Source organism: Hyperolius riggenbachi, chromosome 5 (assembly GCF_040937935.1).
Source record: "Hyperolius riggenbachi isolate aHypRig1 chromosome 5, aHypRig1.pri, whole genome shotgun sequence".
In the NCBI taxonomy this organism is placed as follows: domain Eukaryota; kingdom Metazoa; phylum Chordata; class Amphibia; order Anura; family Hyperoliidae; genus Hyperolius; species Hyperolius riggenbachi.
In genome coordinates, this window is record NC_090650.1 from 369,688,023 (window position 1) to 369,709,535 (window position 21,513).

Genomic DNA, 21,513 nt, shown 5'->3' on the forward strand with positions numbered 1-21,513 from the left:
ATATATATATATATATATATATATATATATATATATATATATATATATATATATATATATATATATATATATAAAATAGGGCTTTAAACCCCAAATTCAATAGTTCAGCATTGATCACCTTTTGGCAGAAAGGACATTGCAAAAACATTCTCCAAAATGTCAGCAATCAAAGCCAGGGGCTTTATATGAAAAGATTTAATAAAAGTTCTCATTATTATACACTGTGCAGAATAAATCCCTGCCAGTGGCATTTAAATGTGTTGCATTTGATTGTGAAATTATGCAATGATAGCTCAAAAATTATGTTTTTGTTCACTGTGTTATGACTGAAAATAAAGGTTTAGAAAAACTAGAAGTACAGGCACACAGAAAGGCCCCACAAACCCGGTCAGCTGAGGGCATACTTCAGGACTGCTCAGTAAATCTATTGATGGAAAAAAAAAAAAAAAAGAGCCTGTGGGCAGTTTTGTCAAGTGATAAATGTGAGGAATCCGGAGGAGTGAATGGTGCAATGTATCCTTACTTTTATCACAAGGAGAAAACACAACCTAGAGTATTCTATTCTGCCAGACTATAAAAAAATACCATTCAACCATAGGCTGCTAAGTACTTAAATAACAAAAAGAAAAATAAGCAGCAATTTCATTGTCTAACTGAACTAAAGACAGCTCCATTGCAACAGGACATGCTGGCCACTTCTGTTCAGTTATCCCTTTATATGAAACTAGAACACAGTTGCTGATCCCAACAGTAGCTCATGATACGACAAATAACGTGATTTAAGCGCTCCTTATTCAGGGACAAGACTGAATAATCATAGGCTGCTTAAAACACCTGACAAACAATAATAACTTAAAAATGTTATTACACAGTGATGCATTTAAATACCAAAAATCTCATTTCTATAAGTGGGCGAAAAAAAAAAAAAATGATCTAACGCTAGCGCTTCTTTTATTCCCAACAATAATTCCCACCTCAAACTTGCTTTTCCAAACTAACAGAGCCTAAAGCAGAGCAGTCGGATCAACACGGTGAGGGGGAAAGAAAAAAAAAAAGGTTTATCAATATATTAAAAAAAAATTAATGTGTCTCACTCCTCTAGTAGTGTAAGGAACATGACATTCATACCTTGACTCAACATTGCTTTCCATTCTAACAAGAACTTAACTGATACACGTATTGACGTTACATTAGTAGTTCTTAGACTTTGAAAAGACCAACATAACTATATATCCTATAAATAAAAAATATGTTTCTTTGATAACTGATTGGAGATGTTTAGGACTCTGTAAATTTCAGCCCAACGGCTGCATTATGTACAGTCCTGTGCAAATTACTGAAAAAAAAGAAAAAAAAACATTTTTATTTTTGCTATAAGGCTTTGACCCTACAGTTTTCACAGCAACGTCTATTGTCCAGCATGGTACCATGTTTTTGCAAGCCTTCAGTCCAATGAAGTATCCAAATGAAACATCCTGCCCAGCTGCAGCACCCTTGAGTTTAAATGCCCGTTGGCAGTCATCAGTCGTCTATCGTCATACAAACATCTCCTGAGCCATCCCACCGAGGCTGGCTCTTCTGTTGCTCCCATTGTGAAGGATCGTTCTGATCTCCCCAGCACGAGGGGTCTGTTTGTTCTGACCACCGAGAATGATCATTGGGATCTTCTCCTTCATCCACCAGGTCGTCATCTGCATCTACTGTCTCTACAGGGTCATTGTCATCGTATTCTTCATCTCTAGCGAAGTCTGCGTCCGTCACTTGTTCTACACCGCCTTCTTGGAGTCCTGGTTGGGATTTATCCACACAGTCTACACAAACTCCGTAACGCCGGGATCCGTGCCGAATTCCAACGCTTGCAGCCAGCATGAAGATCTTTTTACACACCATGCACTTGTATTTCTTGTCTTTTTTATGCACCTAAAGAAAGAATAGACAACCGTCAGAATTAAAGAATACTATACTACTGGAATATTCAAGTAGGGAACCACACAGATCTAGGACAGTAATGTGCTAAGTGCAGAATCTCTAACAGCCACACTGCCGTCAGGATTTTTAGAGTAGGAAATTTTGTGCACTACAAAAAACAAAAAAAAAACGTTTTCCAGGCCCTGGTATGACAACCCTTGTGGTGCTTTATTATATAGTATTGAAAACAGGCATATGTATTCTAAAACCAATGAAAAACACATGACGAAGTTGATGAGCAAAGTATGGTGGCCTGGTGTCACTAGTTAGAAGTGCTCCCCTATTTATCCATCTGGCCAGTTGGTGTTTTCGTCAGATGGCCTCTGGTACAAAGGAGGCAGAAGTTGCTGCCAGAAACACAGCAAGCACACTGTAAATAATATTTAGAAACAAAGAAAAAAGCAAAAATGTCCGTGCACCTTCTGTCTTGCAAAACAATTTGTATTGGTAAAAATGGTGACAATTCACATTTGCAGTACAAACTTTTCTTGATATATTCAATCACTCAGGCACTAGGTGGGAGAGCGATGGCCGTTTCGCGTCTGGATGACGCTTGGTCACGCTGCGTACCACACACACTGTGTGGTACGCAGCGTGACCAAGCGTCATCCAGACGCGAAACGGCCGTCGCTCTCCCACCTAGTGCCTGACACCCACCTCCCAACTGCACAACCTGCCTCACGCCGAGGGACACGTAAGCTACACCCAGCGTTTTTTCCACAAGTATGATTGATTGAATATATCAAGAAAGGTTTGTACTGCAAATGTGAATTGTCACCATTTTTACCAATACAAATTGTTTTGCAAGACGGAAGGTGCACGGACATTTTTGCTTTTTTCTTTGTTTCTAAATACAATTGTCAGTTTCCTTTATATGGTGTGGAGCACACGTCTGAAGGCACATTCTGGTACAAGTAGTGGATATAGCAGGACTGCATAAGGGAATTTACCTGTGTGTACCCTTTAGCTCACAAAGCAATTCTGTGGGAAGTGCCACACCATACACCCCCTTTCTTCTGAGTTCACACTGTAAATAATGCCTGGAAGGTAATGTAGTGGCACACAGACTTAAGGTGCGTACACACATGCGACTATAGTCGTTTGAAACGAACGCTTCCCGATCGTTTCAAACGACGATCGTTTCAAAAAAAGCAACCAATGACCATGAAGTCTAACGACGGACGAGCTAGATCATTCAAAACGAATGATCTAGCTTGGCGTTTTTTTCCCAACGACGATCATTTGCAAAAGTAGTATATCGTTGGAAACGATCGTTCGTACTAGGCTTGACATGCGCATTTCACTATTTCTCCATAGAACTTTATGCGCAAGCGCAATCGTTGCTTTATTTGTTGTAACGTTCGTTTTAACGATCAGATCGTTACACAACTTTTACAACTAACTTTACTTAGGTCGTTCTTTCTTCAATTAAAAGTTCGTTCGTCGTTCATAACGAACGATCGTTGTCGCATGTGTGTACGTAGCACTAGGTGACCAGTGAATTTGGGTGCCTTTGGGAATCAAAAGACATATAAAACAGACCATTTATGGCCCATAGTAGGACCTGCACAACCCACAAGGGAGTGGGTGAGACAAATACAGTATTTGAGGTAGTCTTGGTAGAGGTTAGAAGAGGGCACCCATGAGTACGGATGAATTACCTAATCCCTCCCACCACCTCCCTCTGTTCTAACGAGTGAGAGCTGTATACTAGCTGAAGAAAACCACTTCTCTTGGCAACTACTAGCTTTATGCACAGATCTTTGGATCATGCAGCTGTGCAGGTGGTTGCCATAATGTGTGCTTTTTGATACTAATACATTCATTGTTATCCTTAAGCAGTGAACCTATTTGCTGCTCTATTTTCTGAAATATAGTATAGAAGCAGGATATAAGCCTGATTGGAGCTTTATGCATATACTCCTGGAACAATTACCCTTATGCACGGTTTATGTACTGTTTATTAAGCCAGGCCTGGCGGTCTGTATGAGAGTGGCGATTTGGAGAGTGTATATACTGTATAGTGCAGGAGCGCTTATGTCAGATACACTTTTTATTGGTTTTATAATCCATGCCTGTTTTCAAAAGTATACAATAAAGCAACACAAGTGTAAGTATACCTGGGCCTGGAGCATTATAATTTATGGTAGGACATTGTGATATGTAATGGTCTCTGTTCCATTTATTGGGTGCTGTGATGGTAACCAACGAGCTGGTTTTTAGTGAACGCGTGCCAGAGTTATATGCTCATCTCCCAACTAAATAGACTAGATTAAGGCCACGCTCCGTAAATACATTTTCCAACCTATAACTTGTGCATCAATGAATAGGAGGTAGCCTTAATCTTCATTATTTAAGAGTGGGGTTTTATTTTGATTGTACATCAAAAACATGTACTATATGAATGCAACTTCTTTGTGATTGTTTAGCTGTGAGATTTATGTATATGGCATTTATACGATTACTCATTAATGCAAAGTGTTTTTAATTGAATTGGTTAAAACCGGTTTTTAGGACGTTTTTGATATACTATGCCAAGAAATCCCCCACTTTACAGTGAAGAGGTTCAGTGTTACAGGCAGCATATTATTATATTTGGTGTATGCCAACCCTCCGCAAACTTAAAACCACTGCAGATGTTGAGCTCGTTGATAAACATGGACTGACCGCTGTAACGCATCTCTGCGCTGTGGTAAAACGTGAAACAAAATGCAGCTATTGTAGACAAGGCCTCAGGGCGAGCACACAGATACTTGCACAGCTATTAGGCCCTGACCAAGCTTAGCAGAACCCAGAACAGTTCCAGAGATGATCAAAGGCTTCACACTTTCATCTTTAGTGTTTGTTTAGAATATGGTGGGCACTCCAATGTTGTACTTTTAAATATAACAGCTCTGTTGAGTAGAAAATAAATGCATAAGAACATGTTCCATACACCTGCTTTCCAATGCACTCAGCAAAACGAGCAAGGTTTGTGCGCACCACATTCAAAGGGGTACAGTAATGTCTGATGGCATTAGCTGTTCTGACTTCCACTCAGGCAGGCCAAAACTAAGTATCAGTCAATTATTCTATATAGTTACACAACAGCTTAGGCTTAAGCTCTGTATAGGCATGCTGCTCTACTCTCTAAGCAACATATATTGCTCTAAGGATGAAGGACAAGCAGGCCCCCCCCCCCCCCCCCCCCCTGCAGAAACATCAAAGAAAGTTCCCACAACTGCACCAGTTGAGAACAACCGGTCCTCCAAGATTGCTAAAGAGCAGACCAAGACTTCACACTCACACACTTCACACTAGGTTTGTGGCCAATACAATCACAACGGTTTGCTTTGGCAAAGGAATATCTAAAGTAAAATCTCAAAAGGGCTGGACAAATCGGCTCCTGACCGGCTCACAGAGCTCTGCTGTCATAGCGAGGGGCGAGTGGCACAATCGGCGATAAGCAGCCATAAACAGGGCATAGATTCCAAGCAATGCAGTCCAGAATAGGTTAAATAGCACCAGCTACCTAGCATGTGGACTGTGTTCAGCCCTATAGTTGACAACCATTTTACTTGGGGCGATGGGATTCCCAAACAAAACTAGTGGCTAGTGCAGTGTGAAAGGAATTAGACCAGACATGGGCAAACTTGGCCCTCCAGCTGTTAAGGAACTACAAATCCCACAATGCATTTGCCTTTATGATTCATGACTGTGGCTGTCAGACTCCTGCAGTGCACTGTGGGACTTGTAGTTCCTCAACAGCTGGAGGGCCAAGTTTGCCCATGCCTGAATTAGACACTGTGTGATGTACATCACACACTTCTACTTCAGGTAGTGTTATGTAATAAGGCTGGAAATGTACACATACCAAGGAATGTCTCTTGACATGCTCTCTTCTGGTAAACAGCTTTCCACAGATGTCGCAGCTAAAAGATCTCACTCCAGTGTGAATGAGTAAGTGTCTTTTAAGAGTTCTTCTGTATTTTGCTACATAGTTGCAGTGAGGACATTTCAACTTATTCATGTTCAGGAGCCCAGTTGATGAATCCCCTAAAAGAAATCAAGAGTTCTACAGATTACCAAATAATACAAGCATTTAACAGAATATAAAAAAGGCTCTGACCTTGACAACTTAAAGTGGATCCGAGATAAACTTTTATTCACTGCATAATTGTGTTCCTTAAATATAGTTTATAGGGCATTCCTCAAGCCAAATGCTTTTTTTTGTTCGTTTTAATACTCTAATTCCCTATAAACTAAACAAGCCTCGCCCACAGCTTCTCCAAAACGCCAAGGCACTCAGACCCATGTAGCAAGGGCTTATGGGAGCTCAGTCTGGGCAGGAGGAGGAGGCGGTTACTAGGAGGCAGGAGGAGGAGGCGGTGACATTTCAGAGGCAGAGGGGAGTGAATTTTTCACAGGCTTGGGGGGTGGAGATGCAGTTGCAGATTACCTGCATAATGATGACAAACAGAACATGGCTGCTGTCATTGTACCACAGGAAGAAATAATCATATACCGTTGAAGCTGTATGCAGCCAGATTTGCAGTGTAAACTATCTAAACTTTAAATACGATATATAGACAAGTTAGTTGTTATAGTTGGTTTTTCATCTCGGCTCTGCTTTAAAGAACAACTAAACAATAAGACCCTCTCCAAAAAAAAAACAAAAAAAACAAAACACTTTACTGAAAAGCAGGTCTTAACCCAAAATACTAAGAACCTCTTATTCCTAGGAAAAATAGAAAACGTATCCTTTTTTTTCACCTCAGCAAACCTACATTTACCAGCTGTAAATCGACCTTAAGCCGGCTATGTATATTCTGGAAAGAGTGGGGAAGGATAACCTGTCATGTCTCACCCTTTTGTGATTTGCATTTTGTTACACATTTATTCATATTAATTAATTATGTCACTAATAATTATTACAGATTCTGTACTTTGTACTGATTCAGTATTTTTTGCCAACTCTGTATTTTGTATATTTGTGTATATCATGGGCTATATTATTTTGTACCCCATGTTTATTTCTTACTTTGTACAGTGCCACGGAATATGTTGGAACTTTATATATTAAAGAGTAACTGTTAGGCATTAAATACAAAATTAATTTTCTAGTGCAGGCTGTTACAATAGTCAAGAGGATGCTAACCAGGCAAATCCAAACTTTAAAATCAATCTTACTGCGCTTCTTCTCTCCCCCATGCCCCCAGGCTCTAAGATGGTACTTAGACTAACACAGACGCAAAAAAGAGAAGTGACATGCTATGCCGTTATCAGACTGATTGGCTGAAGCCTCTGTCACTCACCTCTCTGCGCTGTGATTGGCCGCCTGCTCTCCCCTTCACTCTATGTTTCAGCAGTGTTAGTGCGCAGGGAGGGGGGCCAGAGGCTGTCTCCTGTCACTGTCCTTGGCCCCCCTCCTCCATAGGTATGTGGGCTCCCTCTCTGCTGCATCTGCCGCCCGCAGAATTCTCCCTCTTCTTGATGCTGAATATTGGGGAAGGATAAAGGAGCTGCACACAGACTCCCTGAATAATGGTCCCAGGCGCTTCAGTTCCCTTCTATACTCTCTGCACTGCCTCCGGTGGTAGTGCAGAGAACAGATGGGAACGCCAGCACTTGGATACATTATTAGGTGAATCTGTGCCTGCTGCCTTTATCCTCTCCGCTGTACTCTGAATCAGTGCGGGGAGGAGGGGGATGTGGAGGAGGGGGATGTGGAGGGGGGGGGGGGGGAATTCTCTAACCTGGAGGGCATAAGATGGCCCCTGCCAGGAAAATAATATAAATTGAAAATTAAAAGAAACCAAAACGTGTAGAGTAAACATTTATCTACTTACATATGTATTTTTTGTGGGGGGACCATATGATGGCTAACAGTTCTTTAATAATAATAATAATAATAATTATTGTTGGAGTGAATACAGCTGACTTCTTGTCCCTGTTACATGGTCACAAAAACAGAGAATTTGGAAAAATCTTCCCATACTTATTTTAGCAGTGGGACAGCACATTTACACTGTTATACAATCTATAAACTGCCTATTTACATTACATGAAAGTGTCAGTATTGTCCCATGAAAAGATCTAAAATATTTACAAAAATGTGAGAGCGGTACCATTTTGTATGTAGATTGCAATGGCCAATTCACACTGAATACATTTCCATGAACCACAGGTGCAGGCACTGCATTTTTCAAGCACAGAGCTGTACAGAGTTTTGTATGGAAACGCACACATTAACCCAAAATGACTAAATAACAGTGTGATGAACCATACGGAAGAAAAAATATAATTAAAAATGGAGAAATCCAAGTTTTTCTAAGCATTTTTGTAGGTGGATAAACCCTACCAGATCATACAAAAGCAGTAAAGTGTTGTACCGTGTTAGCCATGAGTAAAAGCAAGAAGTTTTGAATCAGGATGATACCATTTATTGGCTAACTTAGAGATGGATAAACAGTGAGCTTTTGACTTCTAAAAAGCCTTCGTCGGACTGGACTGGATCATACAAAACATAGTGAAGGTAAGGCCTCATTCACACTACTGCACTTCTGTCTGCTTTTCAGCAATGCGTATCAATCTGTAACACATTGATGTGCTGATAAAAAGTGGGCAGAAGCGCACTAAAGGGCTCATCTCGTCTACAACGCAGAGCTGCACGGATCTGCGTTGCGTGTCACTGCCGGGGCAGAGCTTGCGATCCCAATCACTATACTGAATGGGATCGCGGGTCGAATCGCCCCGAAATGCAGGCAGCCATGCACTGCGATTCAGTGGTGAATCTCAGTGCATGTAAGGAAACAGCAGACAGTGCAGTTTCCATAAGCACGGGTGAAAGCGCACATATGGAAATGAGCCCTAAGTGTGAATGAGGCCTAACATGTAGGTATTATGAAATGGTGATAAAACCATGTTCATCAGGACAGTCTTATTTATTACACGTAGGAATAGGTACAGCAGTTTAATAACTGGAATTTAAAAACCATTTTTAGACCCCAACAAATAAGAACAGTACACATGTTACACTGCAAGTGATTCCTGCCATGTTGCTCTTTCCAGCTCCAGCAAAATGCTTTGGCTAAGTTATCTCAAAAGTTCCTTTCAATATACGTCTTTGCTAACAATCCTGATTCTGGCATTGTGGTGGAGCGCTCTCGTGGCACGCCTGCTTGTGCCAGTGAAATCACTACTGAGCACCAGTCAACGCCTATTAATGCCAGCAAGCCCCTTCTAAATGCATCAGCCTGCAAAAAGATCAATACTAAAATCTGAAAAATGATCAAGTGGTGCGAAGTGGCAGACCAAGGAAATAATTGACAACAGGGAGATATTTATTCATTCCCTGATCTAAATTTGTATGTCTAGCTCTACTGCCACAGTGTATCTAGTTCAACACAACACACACTAAAGGTGCCATACATCTAGCAATGATGGGCAGATTCGACCAAGAGACATCACTCTCTGATCAAATCTGATCGGAGAGAGATCTGTCAGCTTTCCACACACCACAGGCCGATTCCTGATCGATTTCAGCATGAAATCTCTCAGGAATCGGCCTAGTGACACCACCTCGTCGCCACCAGCATGTAAAATGTGCACGCTTGCCTTTTGGAAGAAAACAAAAAAAATAAACGCAAAATTACCATTCTCCCACGTTTCTCGTGGCCACGCCTCTGGGAATAACCCAAACTTAAACTCTTTTGAGGTTCCTGAAAACAAAACAAAATATACAATTACATCAAGCTGGTTTATAAAATGAAACAAACTACAGGTACATTCTGGCCAGAGATGAAAGGTTAGAAGGTTAATCACGCATTACTGCTGGTTTGATTACATTGCTCTACTAGAGACAGGAGTTACTATGTACAATACGAGCTCAGTAAAGTCCGACATGCACTATATAACTGCAGCACAAAATAAACATGGCAGTTTTGGGTGACAACCTCCTTGGCGGTAACCCCGAACGTAGTTCGGGGTAAGCCGCGCAGGAGGTTTTCTCCGATTTGTTTAAATTTTTTTTTTGCTGGACGCAGCTAGCACTTTGCTAGCTGCGTCAGCACACCAATCGCCGCCGCCCCGCGCTCGATCGCTGCTATCCGTCGCGCTACGCGCCCCCCCCCCCCCCCCCCCCCAGACCCCGTGCGCTGCCTGGCCAATCAGTGCCAGGCAGCGCTGAGGGGTGGTTCGGGACTCCCAATGACGTCCCGACGTCATCCCGCCCCGTCGCCATGGCGACGCGGGAAGCCCTCCAGGAAATCCCGTTCTTTGAACGGGATTTCCTGATCGAAGCGGGCGGGGGGATGCCGCTGAGCCCTGGGCTCGCTACATGATATAAGAAAAAAAAAAAAAAAACCTGCTGCGCTCCCTCCTGGCGTAATTTTTTATACCGCCAGGGGGGTTAAAGGGAAGGTTCAGGGGGGGATAAAAATAAATAAAAATCCGCATCCACTTACCTGGGGCTTCCTCCAGCCCGTGGCAGGCAGGAGGTGCCCTCGGCGCCGCTCCGCAGGCTCCCGGTGGTCTCCGGTAGCCGACCCGACCTGGCCAGGCCGGCGGCCAGGTCGGGCTTCTTCTGCGTTCCATAATGCGCCTCACGGCGGCGCGCTGACGTCACCGGACGTCCTCCGGGTTGTACTGCGCAGGCTCAGTAGTTCTGAGCCTGCGCAGTAAAGCCCGGAGGACGTCCGATGACATCAGCACGCCGCTGTGAGGCGCATTTTGGAACGTAGAAGAAGTCCGACCTGGCCAGGTCGGGTCGGCTACCGGAGACCACCGGTAGCCTACGGAGCGGCGCCGAGGGCACCTCCTGCCTGCCACGGGCTGGAGGAAGCCCCAGGTAAGTGGATGCGGATTTTTATTTATTTTGAACAGTCCCTGAACCTTCCCTTTAAAAACACACCACAAGTGGGAGGAATATGGAGATTGACATATTTACTTCCTCCTAAACAATGCAAACTGCCTGGCTGTCCTGCTGATCATTTGTCTCTAATGCTAGGTACACACCATACAATTTTGTGTTAGATAGATGGTTCGATAATTTCCGTCATGTCCGATATTTCCGATCGTTTTTCTGGTCGATTTCTCATTGAAGTGAATGGAAATTGATAAGAAAAGATAAGAGAATAGAGTAGAAACTCAAGCAGACGGAAAAAGCAGACCGAAAAAGCGCATCGTGTGTACCTAGCATAAGGCCAGGAATCTACTTGAGCACTTTTGTCAGTGTTAGCTAAAGTAAATTTATTGAGGAGGGACCCCATTTCATCGACTGCATTTATGGCAAATAACTGTCTGTCCTGCAGCATTTCTGGAGCGATTGCACTCCAATACAAAAGATACAAGCGCTCAAAATCACGTTTGAATAACTTTTCAAAAGCGATTTTGGAAATATTTGGAGGACTGTTAAAAAGTTTACCTAAGGAGAGGGAAGGCTCGGGTCCTAATGAGCTTTCCCTCTCCTCTCCCGGTGCCCTCGGTGTTGCGCTGGCTCCCCCGTTCACATCCCCCGCCATGGGGGACTTCGGAAGCCTTCGGGAGCCGAGTGCTCATGAAGACAGGCGGCTCCATACTGCGCATGTGCGAGCGCGTCATAGAGGACGCTCGCACAGTGTAGAGCAGCCCGTCTTCAGGAGCACTCGTGCTTCCGAAAGCATTTCTGAAGCCTCCCTTCGGCGGGGAAACAGTGCTATTTGACTGAAACGGTTGCATATCGCTACGGGGGAGCCAGCGCAGCAGCGGGGACCGGGAGAGGAGAGGGGACGCTCTATGGGACCCATCTCCTTAGGGGAGTATCTGACTTTTGTATTTCATTATGGGTTCCCATTCACTTGAATGTTTGGCTTCTGGTTTGTAGCCCCACCCCAGCACAAGAGGTCACAGGCGCGTCTCTAACTGGAGCTAGAAATGCACCTGTTACCACTTGTGCTATGGGGAGGGGCTAAGGGCTGGAAGCCAGACATCTGGATACCAGGTGAGTATAATTAACTTTATCCTCACAGAAAAACTGCAAATCCAAATGCCCAGGAATCGTGGCACCAATCTCTCCACAAAGCGCTCGTAAAGCGATACCCAGTGGATCTCTAGCCTTGTACCTTTAGCCTCAGACCCTAAACAAGCACGCTGATCAAGTGCACTGACTGATGTCTGACTGGATTACCTGCATGCATAAAAGATCAGCAAGACTGCCAGGCAATTGGATATTGTTTAAAAGGAAATAAATATGGCACCCTTTCGCTTCAGCCATCCTTTAGAAACGATTTCAGAAAACATAGGCTGCCCAGCTCTCAGCTATGCAGTCTGAACTCAGGAGAAAAAGCAGGACATGTTCTGATACAGCATATAGCAAAGCAGGGAAAGTGGGTGCCCACAACAGTCTGGTAATTAGGGCACCGCCATAGACCACTATGTAGCTTAAATCCAAATAATGGCAAGCGTATTTCATTGAACCCCTGATGTCGGTAGAGGTAGTGAAAAAGTGGAGTTCGGCTGTTAGCGTTAGGTGGGGGTGGGTAGTAAGTGGGAGGGTTAGTGTGAGAGATAGATTAGGTCAAGCGATAGAATACTTGTAACATATCTGATATTCTACTACTATTGGCATTATTCAGTGCCCAAATCTGCAAGCGTTTTTTTTTTTTTAAATGTGCACAAAACTAGAACAGTCAGCTTTCTACAACTTGGATCACATGTATAAGCACATCTGCACTCATGCTAGATGGTCACCACAGCTGGTTTACATAGCCCAGGTGTTCATCCACATGTCGAGAAAAACTACTCTCCTTAGTTATACTGCTAGTTAAAGCTATGGAAAGTCAATGTGATGCTAAAAATTCTGAGTTGATGGTCATTTTATGTAACCTGGAAACTGGCCAATCAAATGCAGCAGCTTATAATGCTGTTCCATTTCTAAGCTACATAAAATCTACATCAAATCAGCATTGTCATCACATTTACATCTTTCCAGAATAAAAAATTGTACACACACACTAGACTTAACTCGGCGCTTCCAACTGCCCCAATGCTTTTCCTGAAGACCTAGGGTCACGGACACACACACACACACACACATCCCCAAATTGTTGCCTAAAGGTGCGTACACACGTCCAACTTTTCCAACCAACTATCATTTAAACTTGTCTTTTGAACAAAAAGTTGTGCATGTGTACGGCCTGTAAACAACTAGACAACCAACCTGCAGGTCAACTAACCAACTATAGTGCAAGATGGCCACGTGTGTACAGTCATTTGAATGACTTGTTTGTTTGAATGCGGGGTATGGTGCGCATGCAGTATTTACATGAATTGACCACATAGACCACATCTGGCCCATGATACATACATTTATTGTATTCATAATTTCATTTATTGTAAGCTTCATTTATATTTAAAGGGAAAAAGGAAATTTGCAAGTTACCAAATGCAGGGCTATCAGAGCAGTAGGTTACACAAAGGGTGCTGTGAGGGTGCTATAGTGCTGCTTTGTGCAACATAGGATGCTGTGACAGGTAGCGGTTACGATCCTTCATTTAAAAAAGCACCAACATATCGAGTTTACAGCCTTCAAAAGTACTGAAAAGCCACAAAATGGGCACCAGCAGTCAAGCTGACTGAATTGAAGAAGCTGCTGACTTAGGAAGACCAGGGCTGTGGAGTCGGTACAAAAATCTTCAGACTCCAACTCCGACTCAGTTTTTGAAACCACGACCCCAACTTCGACTACCCAAAATTGCTCAGACTCAGACTCCTCGACTCCGACGCCTTACTCTAATACTTAACAGGGCTGTGAATTTTGTACAAAAATCATGCGACTCCGCTTTCTGACACAACTCCGACTCCAACACCGGGTGCCCAAAATTGCCCCGACTCCAACTCCGACACCACAGCCCTGAGCAAGACAAATGTTTTTGACAAAGGTAAAATGTAGCATGTATCCAATGAACTCAATCAGAATCCTGGCTAGTCTTTGTAGTGTCTTTCACGGCTGAGAAATGATTGGTGGCTTGGGCCAGCAGGCCAATATTTGCCCTAATTTGTCTAGAATCAGACCGACATGAAAAATATGCACATTTTGCTTCAAAACCCCCCAAACGACACCTGCATTTTGCCCCAATTAAAGGGAACCTTAACTGAACGGGGGGTAAAGAGTTTTACTTACCTGGGGCTATTACCAGCCCCCTGCAGCAGTCCTGTGCCCTCGGCGCCGCTCTGGAATCCTCTTGTCCCCCGCTGTCAGTTTCGTTTTTGACGACTCACCAGTCGCCAGCCGCCATGCGTATTATTGGACGCATTCACCAATGCAATTAGCGCTATTGCGGACCACAACGCGTACAAAAATATGCGTTGCCGCATTCCGCACGCGTAGATGTGGCAACGCGTATTTTTGTACGCGTTGCGGTCCGCAATATGCACTAATTGCATTGGTGAATGCGTCCAAAAATACGCATGGCGGCCGGCGACTGGTGAGACGTCAAAAACGAAACTAAGTGACAGCGGGGGACCAGAGGATTCCAGAGCAGCGCCGAGGGCACAGGACTGCTGCAGGGGGCTGGTAATAGCCCCAGGTAAGTAAAACTCTTTACCCCCGTTCAGTTAAGGTTCCCTTTAAGAACTGTAACCACAAGGTCAGTTTTGTTTCTATTCACGGTTACATACAGACTCAACTATAATACAATAGTCTTGTCACTAACTGTCCCTCAAAGGAGCTCACAATCTAATCCCTACCATTGCCATATATCATGTAGTGTAAGTACTGTAGTCTAGGGCCAATTTTAGGGGGCGCCAATTAGCTTATCCGTATGTTTTTGGAATGTGGGAGGAAACCGGAGTGCCCGGAGGAAACCCACGCAGACACGGAGAGAACATACAAACTGTTTGCAGATAGTGCCCTGGCTGGGATTCGAACCAGGGACCCAGCGCTGCAAGGCGAGAGAGCTAACCACTACGCCACCGTGCTGCCCATATATTTAGAAGCATTATGCCATATATTTAGAAGCATTATGCGCTACTGCTGATTACAATTTTGCTAGACACGGAGTTTGATAGTGTAACTATTTGGTCAACCACTGCTCAATGAGGAAGACTCTATGATATGCATCTAATTGACTGACGACTTGTGATAATCGCTGATGGGGACTGCCGCTGTGTAGACAACTGTAACGAAAAGGATATGGAGGCTGCCATATTTAATTCATTTTAAACAATACCAGTTACCTGTTCCCCCTTCCACACCCGGTCAAGTTGTACTCACTAAATATAACCGAAAACACATTGCCTCTAACTATAAATACTACACCACCTCATTTCCTCCCCGTTCCTTTCGATTGTTAGCTAGCGAGGGCAGGGCTCTCTTATCGTTTGGGGTCTTGGAAGTTGCTGTACATTTTGTTCATCACGTTAACATTGTAACTTTAATTACTATGTCTACCAATTCTGTACCAATAATGTGAAGAGATGGGACCCAGTAGTGTCTTCAAGTATGTATTAAGCTCATTTAAGGCATAAAGCAGGATACAGCTTATACAAATAGGGCAGGCAATTACGACGTTTGCCTTAATGGGCATGTGGACTTTATAAAGAGAGAAGCTCCTCTCGAAACGTCGTTGTTGCCTGCCCTATTTGCTGTATGCTGCTTTATGCCTTAAAGTGGATCCGAGATGAACTTTTACTCATTGCATAATTGTGTTCCTTTCCTATTGTTTATAGGGCATTCCTCAAGTCAAATACTTTTTTTGTTTTAATACTCTAATTCCCTATAAACTAAACAAGCCATGCCCAAGGCACTTTCAGACAGTAGCAAGGGCTCATGGGAGCTCAGTCTGGGCAGGAGGAGGGGGAGGTATTACTAGCCAGAGATTTCAGAGGCAGGGGAGAGGAGGAGGGGGATTAGGTTTTTTTGCTCAAGATGCAGATAAGCCTGCCTCTATGTAATGTTTACAAACATGGCTGCTGTCATTGTATTACAGGAATAATCAATCATAGGGCTCTTTTCCACTATGAAATGTGATCGCGATTGCGATTCCGATCGCAATCGCGTTTCAATTTCCACCATGCGATTGCGATTGAGCTACTATACTCATAGTCCAGCTCAATCGCATACAAAACGCGGCAGGACGACGATTGCGCTTTGACCAAAATCGCATCGCAATCGGATCGCACTAATGGAAATTGCTGCTGCAGTTTCCATTAGTTTAATGTACCTTGCGATTTGCGATCAGAAGCAAAACGCAAATCGCAGGCTAGTGGAAAAAGGCCCATATTCTGTTAAAGCTGTTTGCAGCTAATTTGCTGTGTAAACTATCTAAACTTTAGGTAACATACATAGACAAGTTACTTGTTATAGTTAGTTTTTCATCTCGGATCCGCTTTAAATAAAAGAGCTTCATACAAACTTGAAGACTGTGCTGGGTCCCTTTCCCTTCGCATTCCTGCTGCTGTTCCTGGGGACAGAGGGACACCTACCTGAGCATGTCGGACTTGGATGGTTGGGTGCTGCCTGCTGCTCCATTGCCGCACTATGTACCAGTGTCTATATTTTGTGTATACCAGTCTGTATTACTATGTACCCTATCTTTTTCCCCTTACTCTGTACAGTACCACGGAATATGGTGGCACTTAATAATGTAATAATAATAATAAATAAAATACAATCCCCACCAACCAGCCTTAGGACATGGTGACCAGCAGAGGACAATCCTGTAACTTCTGGCCACCAGCTTATTATGGCCATAGGCAATGCGAGGTGCCAACCCCTTCAAGTGCAAAGCACCGCCCCCACTGATGGACACAGGAGCTCTTCTGATAACAGCAAAGGTTTAAAGTGCAATCCGATAACCTTGAGGGCCCTTTCACACTGTCGGTGCGTCAAATTGACACTATCGCAGTCTAATGCAACCCCATGGGGAAGATCATACTTCTCACATTGGCTATCATTCATAAAGCATTTCCGCATGCGAAAATGCTTAAAACAGCTGACTTTACCGAACACTCGGCAAAGTCAGCATTCATAAAGGCTCTTTCCGCATGAAAAAATGACACTACCGAGCAGAGTGATAAATCACCACCTTGTGCGGTGATTATCGGAACAAATGTAGCAAAATGTTAATTCATGAAGATCACCGCAAGCGGTGTGAGGTCGGGAAGTACCGCTCACTCTGATGTGGCGATACCAATGTAAGTAAATGGAGACACACAGACCTCCCAGGCAGCTGCAGCAGAGCGGAACACGGAGAGATGTATCAACTCGGCAGCTTCCGTGTCTCCGCAAGCCTACCGCCAGCCTAGTTCGGGGAATCTCCGCACTGCTACCGCACATGGATACATTTTTATGAATGCCCACCCAGAAGTCTAAAATACCGGCAGCGGTGTTTTTCCGCATGGATTTCCCTTACTGACAGCTCCTTTATGAATGATAGCCATTGTGGTACACTGCGCCGGTAGTCCCTAATCTAACGTTAGTGCAGAACTACATTACTGTGCGGGATCTGGGGCAACCTGCGTCGGCCCTCAATTCATGTTAGTATATGGCAACAATATGATAAGTTTCAACGCACTTCTGCATACCCTGAAGTGACTACAAGAGCGCATCACTTCCTGCTTTGCTGGTGGCAAGACAGGGAACAGCGCTTACTAACACGGTGTTCCCTGAAGGCCTGTTCCTGGCGGTGCAGTGGGCACGACGCACCCCACCGCTGCCACCAGTTTGCAGTGTGAAACTAGCCTGAAACATGTGGCAGATAGGAATTCCCAATACAGCTTATGTGTACTAGAGCTTCAGAAAACCAATTCTGCATTAAATCTTTAATCCAAATGTCGGCATAAATGCATTGACGTCTGCAAGAATGAGAAGGCTTTTTTTTTTTTTTTTTTTTTAATAAATGCATTCAGGTCTACTGGCAGGGGAAAGTTACGTTTTTAAAAAATTACGCATCAGAATTCAATTTTGATAAAAGTTTGAAATGTATCGTTACAACTGCAAATTTCACTACAAAATTACTACTACCCACGTGTGATATTTGAGCTTATCACAAGGGGCAAAACAAGCTCCCCTTCAGGGCCTGTTTCCACAAAGTGAAAAATTGCAATGCAATTATTTGCATTGAAACCGAAACCAATGAAAGTCAATGGAGTCTTCTCCATTGAATTTGTTTTTTTTTTTTAATATGGTGCAATGCAGAAAAAAATATGGACTGAATGCTGCAGAATTCTGTATCACACATTCATTTTCCATGTAATGATTGATGGAAACATAATAATTTGCATTAAAATTCACATAAGACCGTGAAAATTTGCATAAGGGAAAAATGTATGCAAAACGTAATATTGTACTTGAATTAGACTCATAGAGAAAAATATCCGATATCTTCCTTGCCACCCCTCAGATGCTGTATGCAGGTCCACAGCCTTTATCTGCTTGCACATATCATATTACAGGTACAACAGTAGGTGTGGCCTAATTGCACAATGAAGCCTAACTGAACAAATAAGAGCCCTCAGGTGTGCTTTGTGCACTGCTTAATTAGAATGGCCAACCCTAACAGACAACTCAATATACTCAGAAAGCAGATGAACTGAACATTTATAAATAGGCATCAGATACGCTACACAATCTATGGATGAATTCTTAGGTAATTTGCTGAAAGCATTTAGTCAGGAGTCAGTTTGGCTGCTCTGGCTCTTCCCTCCTGGGCAATGACCTTTTCCACACAAGGTCAGAAGGCTTTGATATGGGCAGCAAAGACCTTTTTTAAGGTCAGCCCTCTAGGTTGTGCAATTGCTAGAGGGAGAGTCTGCAGGACTCCCAAGCCTCACAGAATTCTGTTTTTTTTGGGGGGGGGGCAGACTAAACCCCAACTTTACTGTATTTTCTCTTTCTAATAGGAAACATGAGTGTTACGGATTTATGGAAGTGTCACCCTATATTAGACATGTTATGTATTGATGTGGCCGGTTATATATTATTGGCACTGCCTTTATGTTAATACCATGCTGATCTTTTTTTTTTCTTTAGAGTTCTTGTGTCTATATTGGAACCGTATCTGTTTTTTATTTTGTTTGTTTTGAGTATCTGGTTTTGTATTTTCACTAGACTTGCTTTAACATAGCAGGTGTAAAACACCATGCTGAAGTTAATGCTATCAGCAGCCATGATACAAGGGAGCCAAAATAACTAGAGCAAAGCTCACCTTTAAAGAAAACCTGTACTGAAAAAAAAAGTTGCCCTGGGGGTACTCACCTCGGTAGGGGAAGCCTCTGGACCCTATCGAGGCTTCCCCCGTCCTCCTGTGTCCCACGGCGGTCTCGCTGCAGCCCACGGAACGCAAATGCAACAATTGTCGGGCAGTGCAATATTTACCTTTTCTGGCTCCACTGGGGGCGCTGTTGCGGCTCTTCCCACGGAGATAGGCGAAAATAGCCGATCTCCATTGGGTCCGCTCTACTGCGCAGGAGACTTGCGCCTGCGCAGTAGAGAGGCCCAATGGAGATCGGCTATTTTCGCCTATCTCCGTGCAGAGAGCGGATACTGCGCCTGCGCTGGAGCCAAGAGGTAAATATTTACATCGCCGCAGCTCCGGGAGGATTTTTGCTGCCGCTGTGGGACCGAAGAGGAGGACGGGGAAGCCTCAATAGGATCCGGAGGCTTTCCCCACCCGAGGCGAGTCCCCCCCAGGGGAGGTTTTTTCATTACAGGTTTTCTTTAACACTTGTGATCATTTCCAAACTGAACACAGAAGTATTACATTCTTAATGCACATTTCTGGCATCTTGTTTGGGATTGCCTGGTGGTTAGCCGTTTCTCAAGTATCACAGTTTTTGACTTAAAGAGACTCTGTAACAATTTTTTCAGCCTTAGTTCTTCTATCCTATGAGTTCCTATGCCTGTTCTAATGTGCTGGGGCTTACTGCAGCTCTTCCTAATTACACTGTCTCTGTAATAAATCAATGTATCTTTCCTCTGTCCTGTTTGTCGGGCTAAGGCTTTGATTGTGTGGAATGTGCAGGGCTGCTTGTGATTGGTAGAAGCGATACACACCCTCTGCAGGCCCCCTGCATACTCACACACTATGCTTAGCCTAGCCTATTAGAAGCTGGTTAGTTTGTTTGTAAACATTGCCTAAAACTGTTAATTACAAGCCAGGATTGCAGCAGAGAGTGGCAGAAACAGCACAGAGGGGCACAGGAGAAAATAAGGAGTAGAATGGTATGCTTTTTAGTGTAAGAATATTAGAGTACAGATTCTCTTTAAGTAAATAACAGTGCAGGTAGACCCTAAACTCTGCTTATTTGGTATATTAGAGGAAGGCTTTACCTCAATGGGTTTGTATGAATTATGATATATTACCAAATATATAGGAATAGAGGTTGCCCAACACCAAGCAGTTAGGAGTGAATGGACCAACTCTCCTTCACTGTCTTCAGACAACTTTCCTGCTCATGCAGCCCAATTTAGATATACATTTAATGCATTAGTACACTTGTTATTGGCCCGAGTGACTGCATATATACTATTATCTTCTACGTTTGGGGGTGGGGGTTGAGTGACAATGCATTTCTGTTCTCCTTTGCTTGTATTCCTTAATGGTTTTATATGTTTTTGTTAAAATTTCCCAAGATCCAGTCACGAGTTGATGACAATCACCCTCATAGGCCTCATTGTTTGGGTGCCAAACCATTGTGTACCAGATGCATATCTTGAGATAAGATTCACATCTATGTGGACATCTTCAGAAGTCTTGGTATTATAAAGGACGACTGAAGCGAGAGGGATAGAGAGGCTCCGATAGTTATTTCCTTTTAAGCAATACCAGTTGCCTAGCAACCCTGCTGATCCTCTGCCTCTAATGCTGGGTACACACGGCAAGATTTTCCGTGCGATTTTCCCACCCGATTGTTTTTTCCGCATGAGTCTGCACAAGATTATCTTCCCTTCATTCGTTTTTCTTATCTTTTTCCATTCACTGCTATAAGAAATCGAGCGCAGAAACAATCGGGAGCAATATCGGACATGACGGATTTTATCAATTGGATCCATCTATCGCACAGAAAATTGTACCGTGTGTATTAGGTATAATACTTTTAGCCATAGACCCTGAACAAGCATCCAGCAGGTCAAGTGTTTCAGTCATTGTCAGATCTGACAAGATTAGTTGCATGCATGTTTCTGGTGTTATTCAGACACTACTGCAGCCAAATAGATCAGCAGGGCTGCCAGGCAACTGGTATTGTATTATTCTCAATATTTAGTATTTATATAGCGCAGACATCCTCCACAGAGCTGTACAGAGCATATATAGTCTTGTCATTAACTGTCCCTCGAAGGAGCTCACAATCTAGTCCCTACCATAGTCATATGCCTATATTGTATATGAAAAAATAAATCTGGCAGCCCCCACATTTTCTCAGTACAGTTGTCATATAGAATGATTGCACACCTGAGGAAAAGCAGAGTTAGTACCTGCTAACGATGTTTTCAACAATCCTTCAGGGCAAGGTGAGACGTCGCCCCTCCCAGACGCAGGAACAGACAGCACTTCCCCTATAAAAGAATCAAATGGTTAGTCCACC

At 43.5% G+C, this 21,513-nt stretch overlaps 1 protein-coding gene across 2 annotated transcripts in view; it reads right to left on the reverse strand.

Moving 5' to 3' along the window:
* Nucleotides 1-1,347: 1,347 nt before the first annotated feature.
* ZBTB10 (zinc finger and BTB domain containing 10) overlaps nt 1,348-21,513 on the reverse strand; it is a 39,787-nt gene continuing 19,621 nt past the window's right edge. Inside the window, exons 3-6 of one of the 2 annotated variants that reach the window (XM_068237531.1) lie at nt 21,404-21,484; nt 9,603-9,668; nt 5,822-6,003; nt 1,348-1,920 (exon numbers count right to left, since the gene is read on the reverse strand). In XM_068237531.1, coding sequence (XP_068093632.1) covers nt 1,522-1,920; nt 5,822-6,003; nt 9,603-9,668; nt 21,404-21,484 — 728 coding nt within the window. In that variant the 3' untranslated portion in view covers nt 1,348-1,521. The remainder of the gene's footprint in view (nt 1,921-5,821; nt 6,004-9,602; nt 9,669-21,403; nt 21,485-21,513) is intronic. The other variant, XM_068237532.1, reaches the window with a different exon arrangement.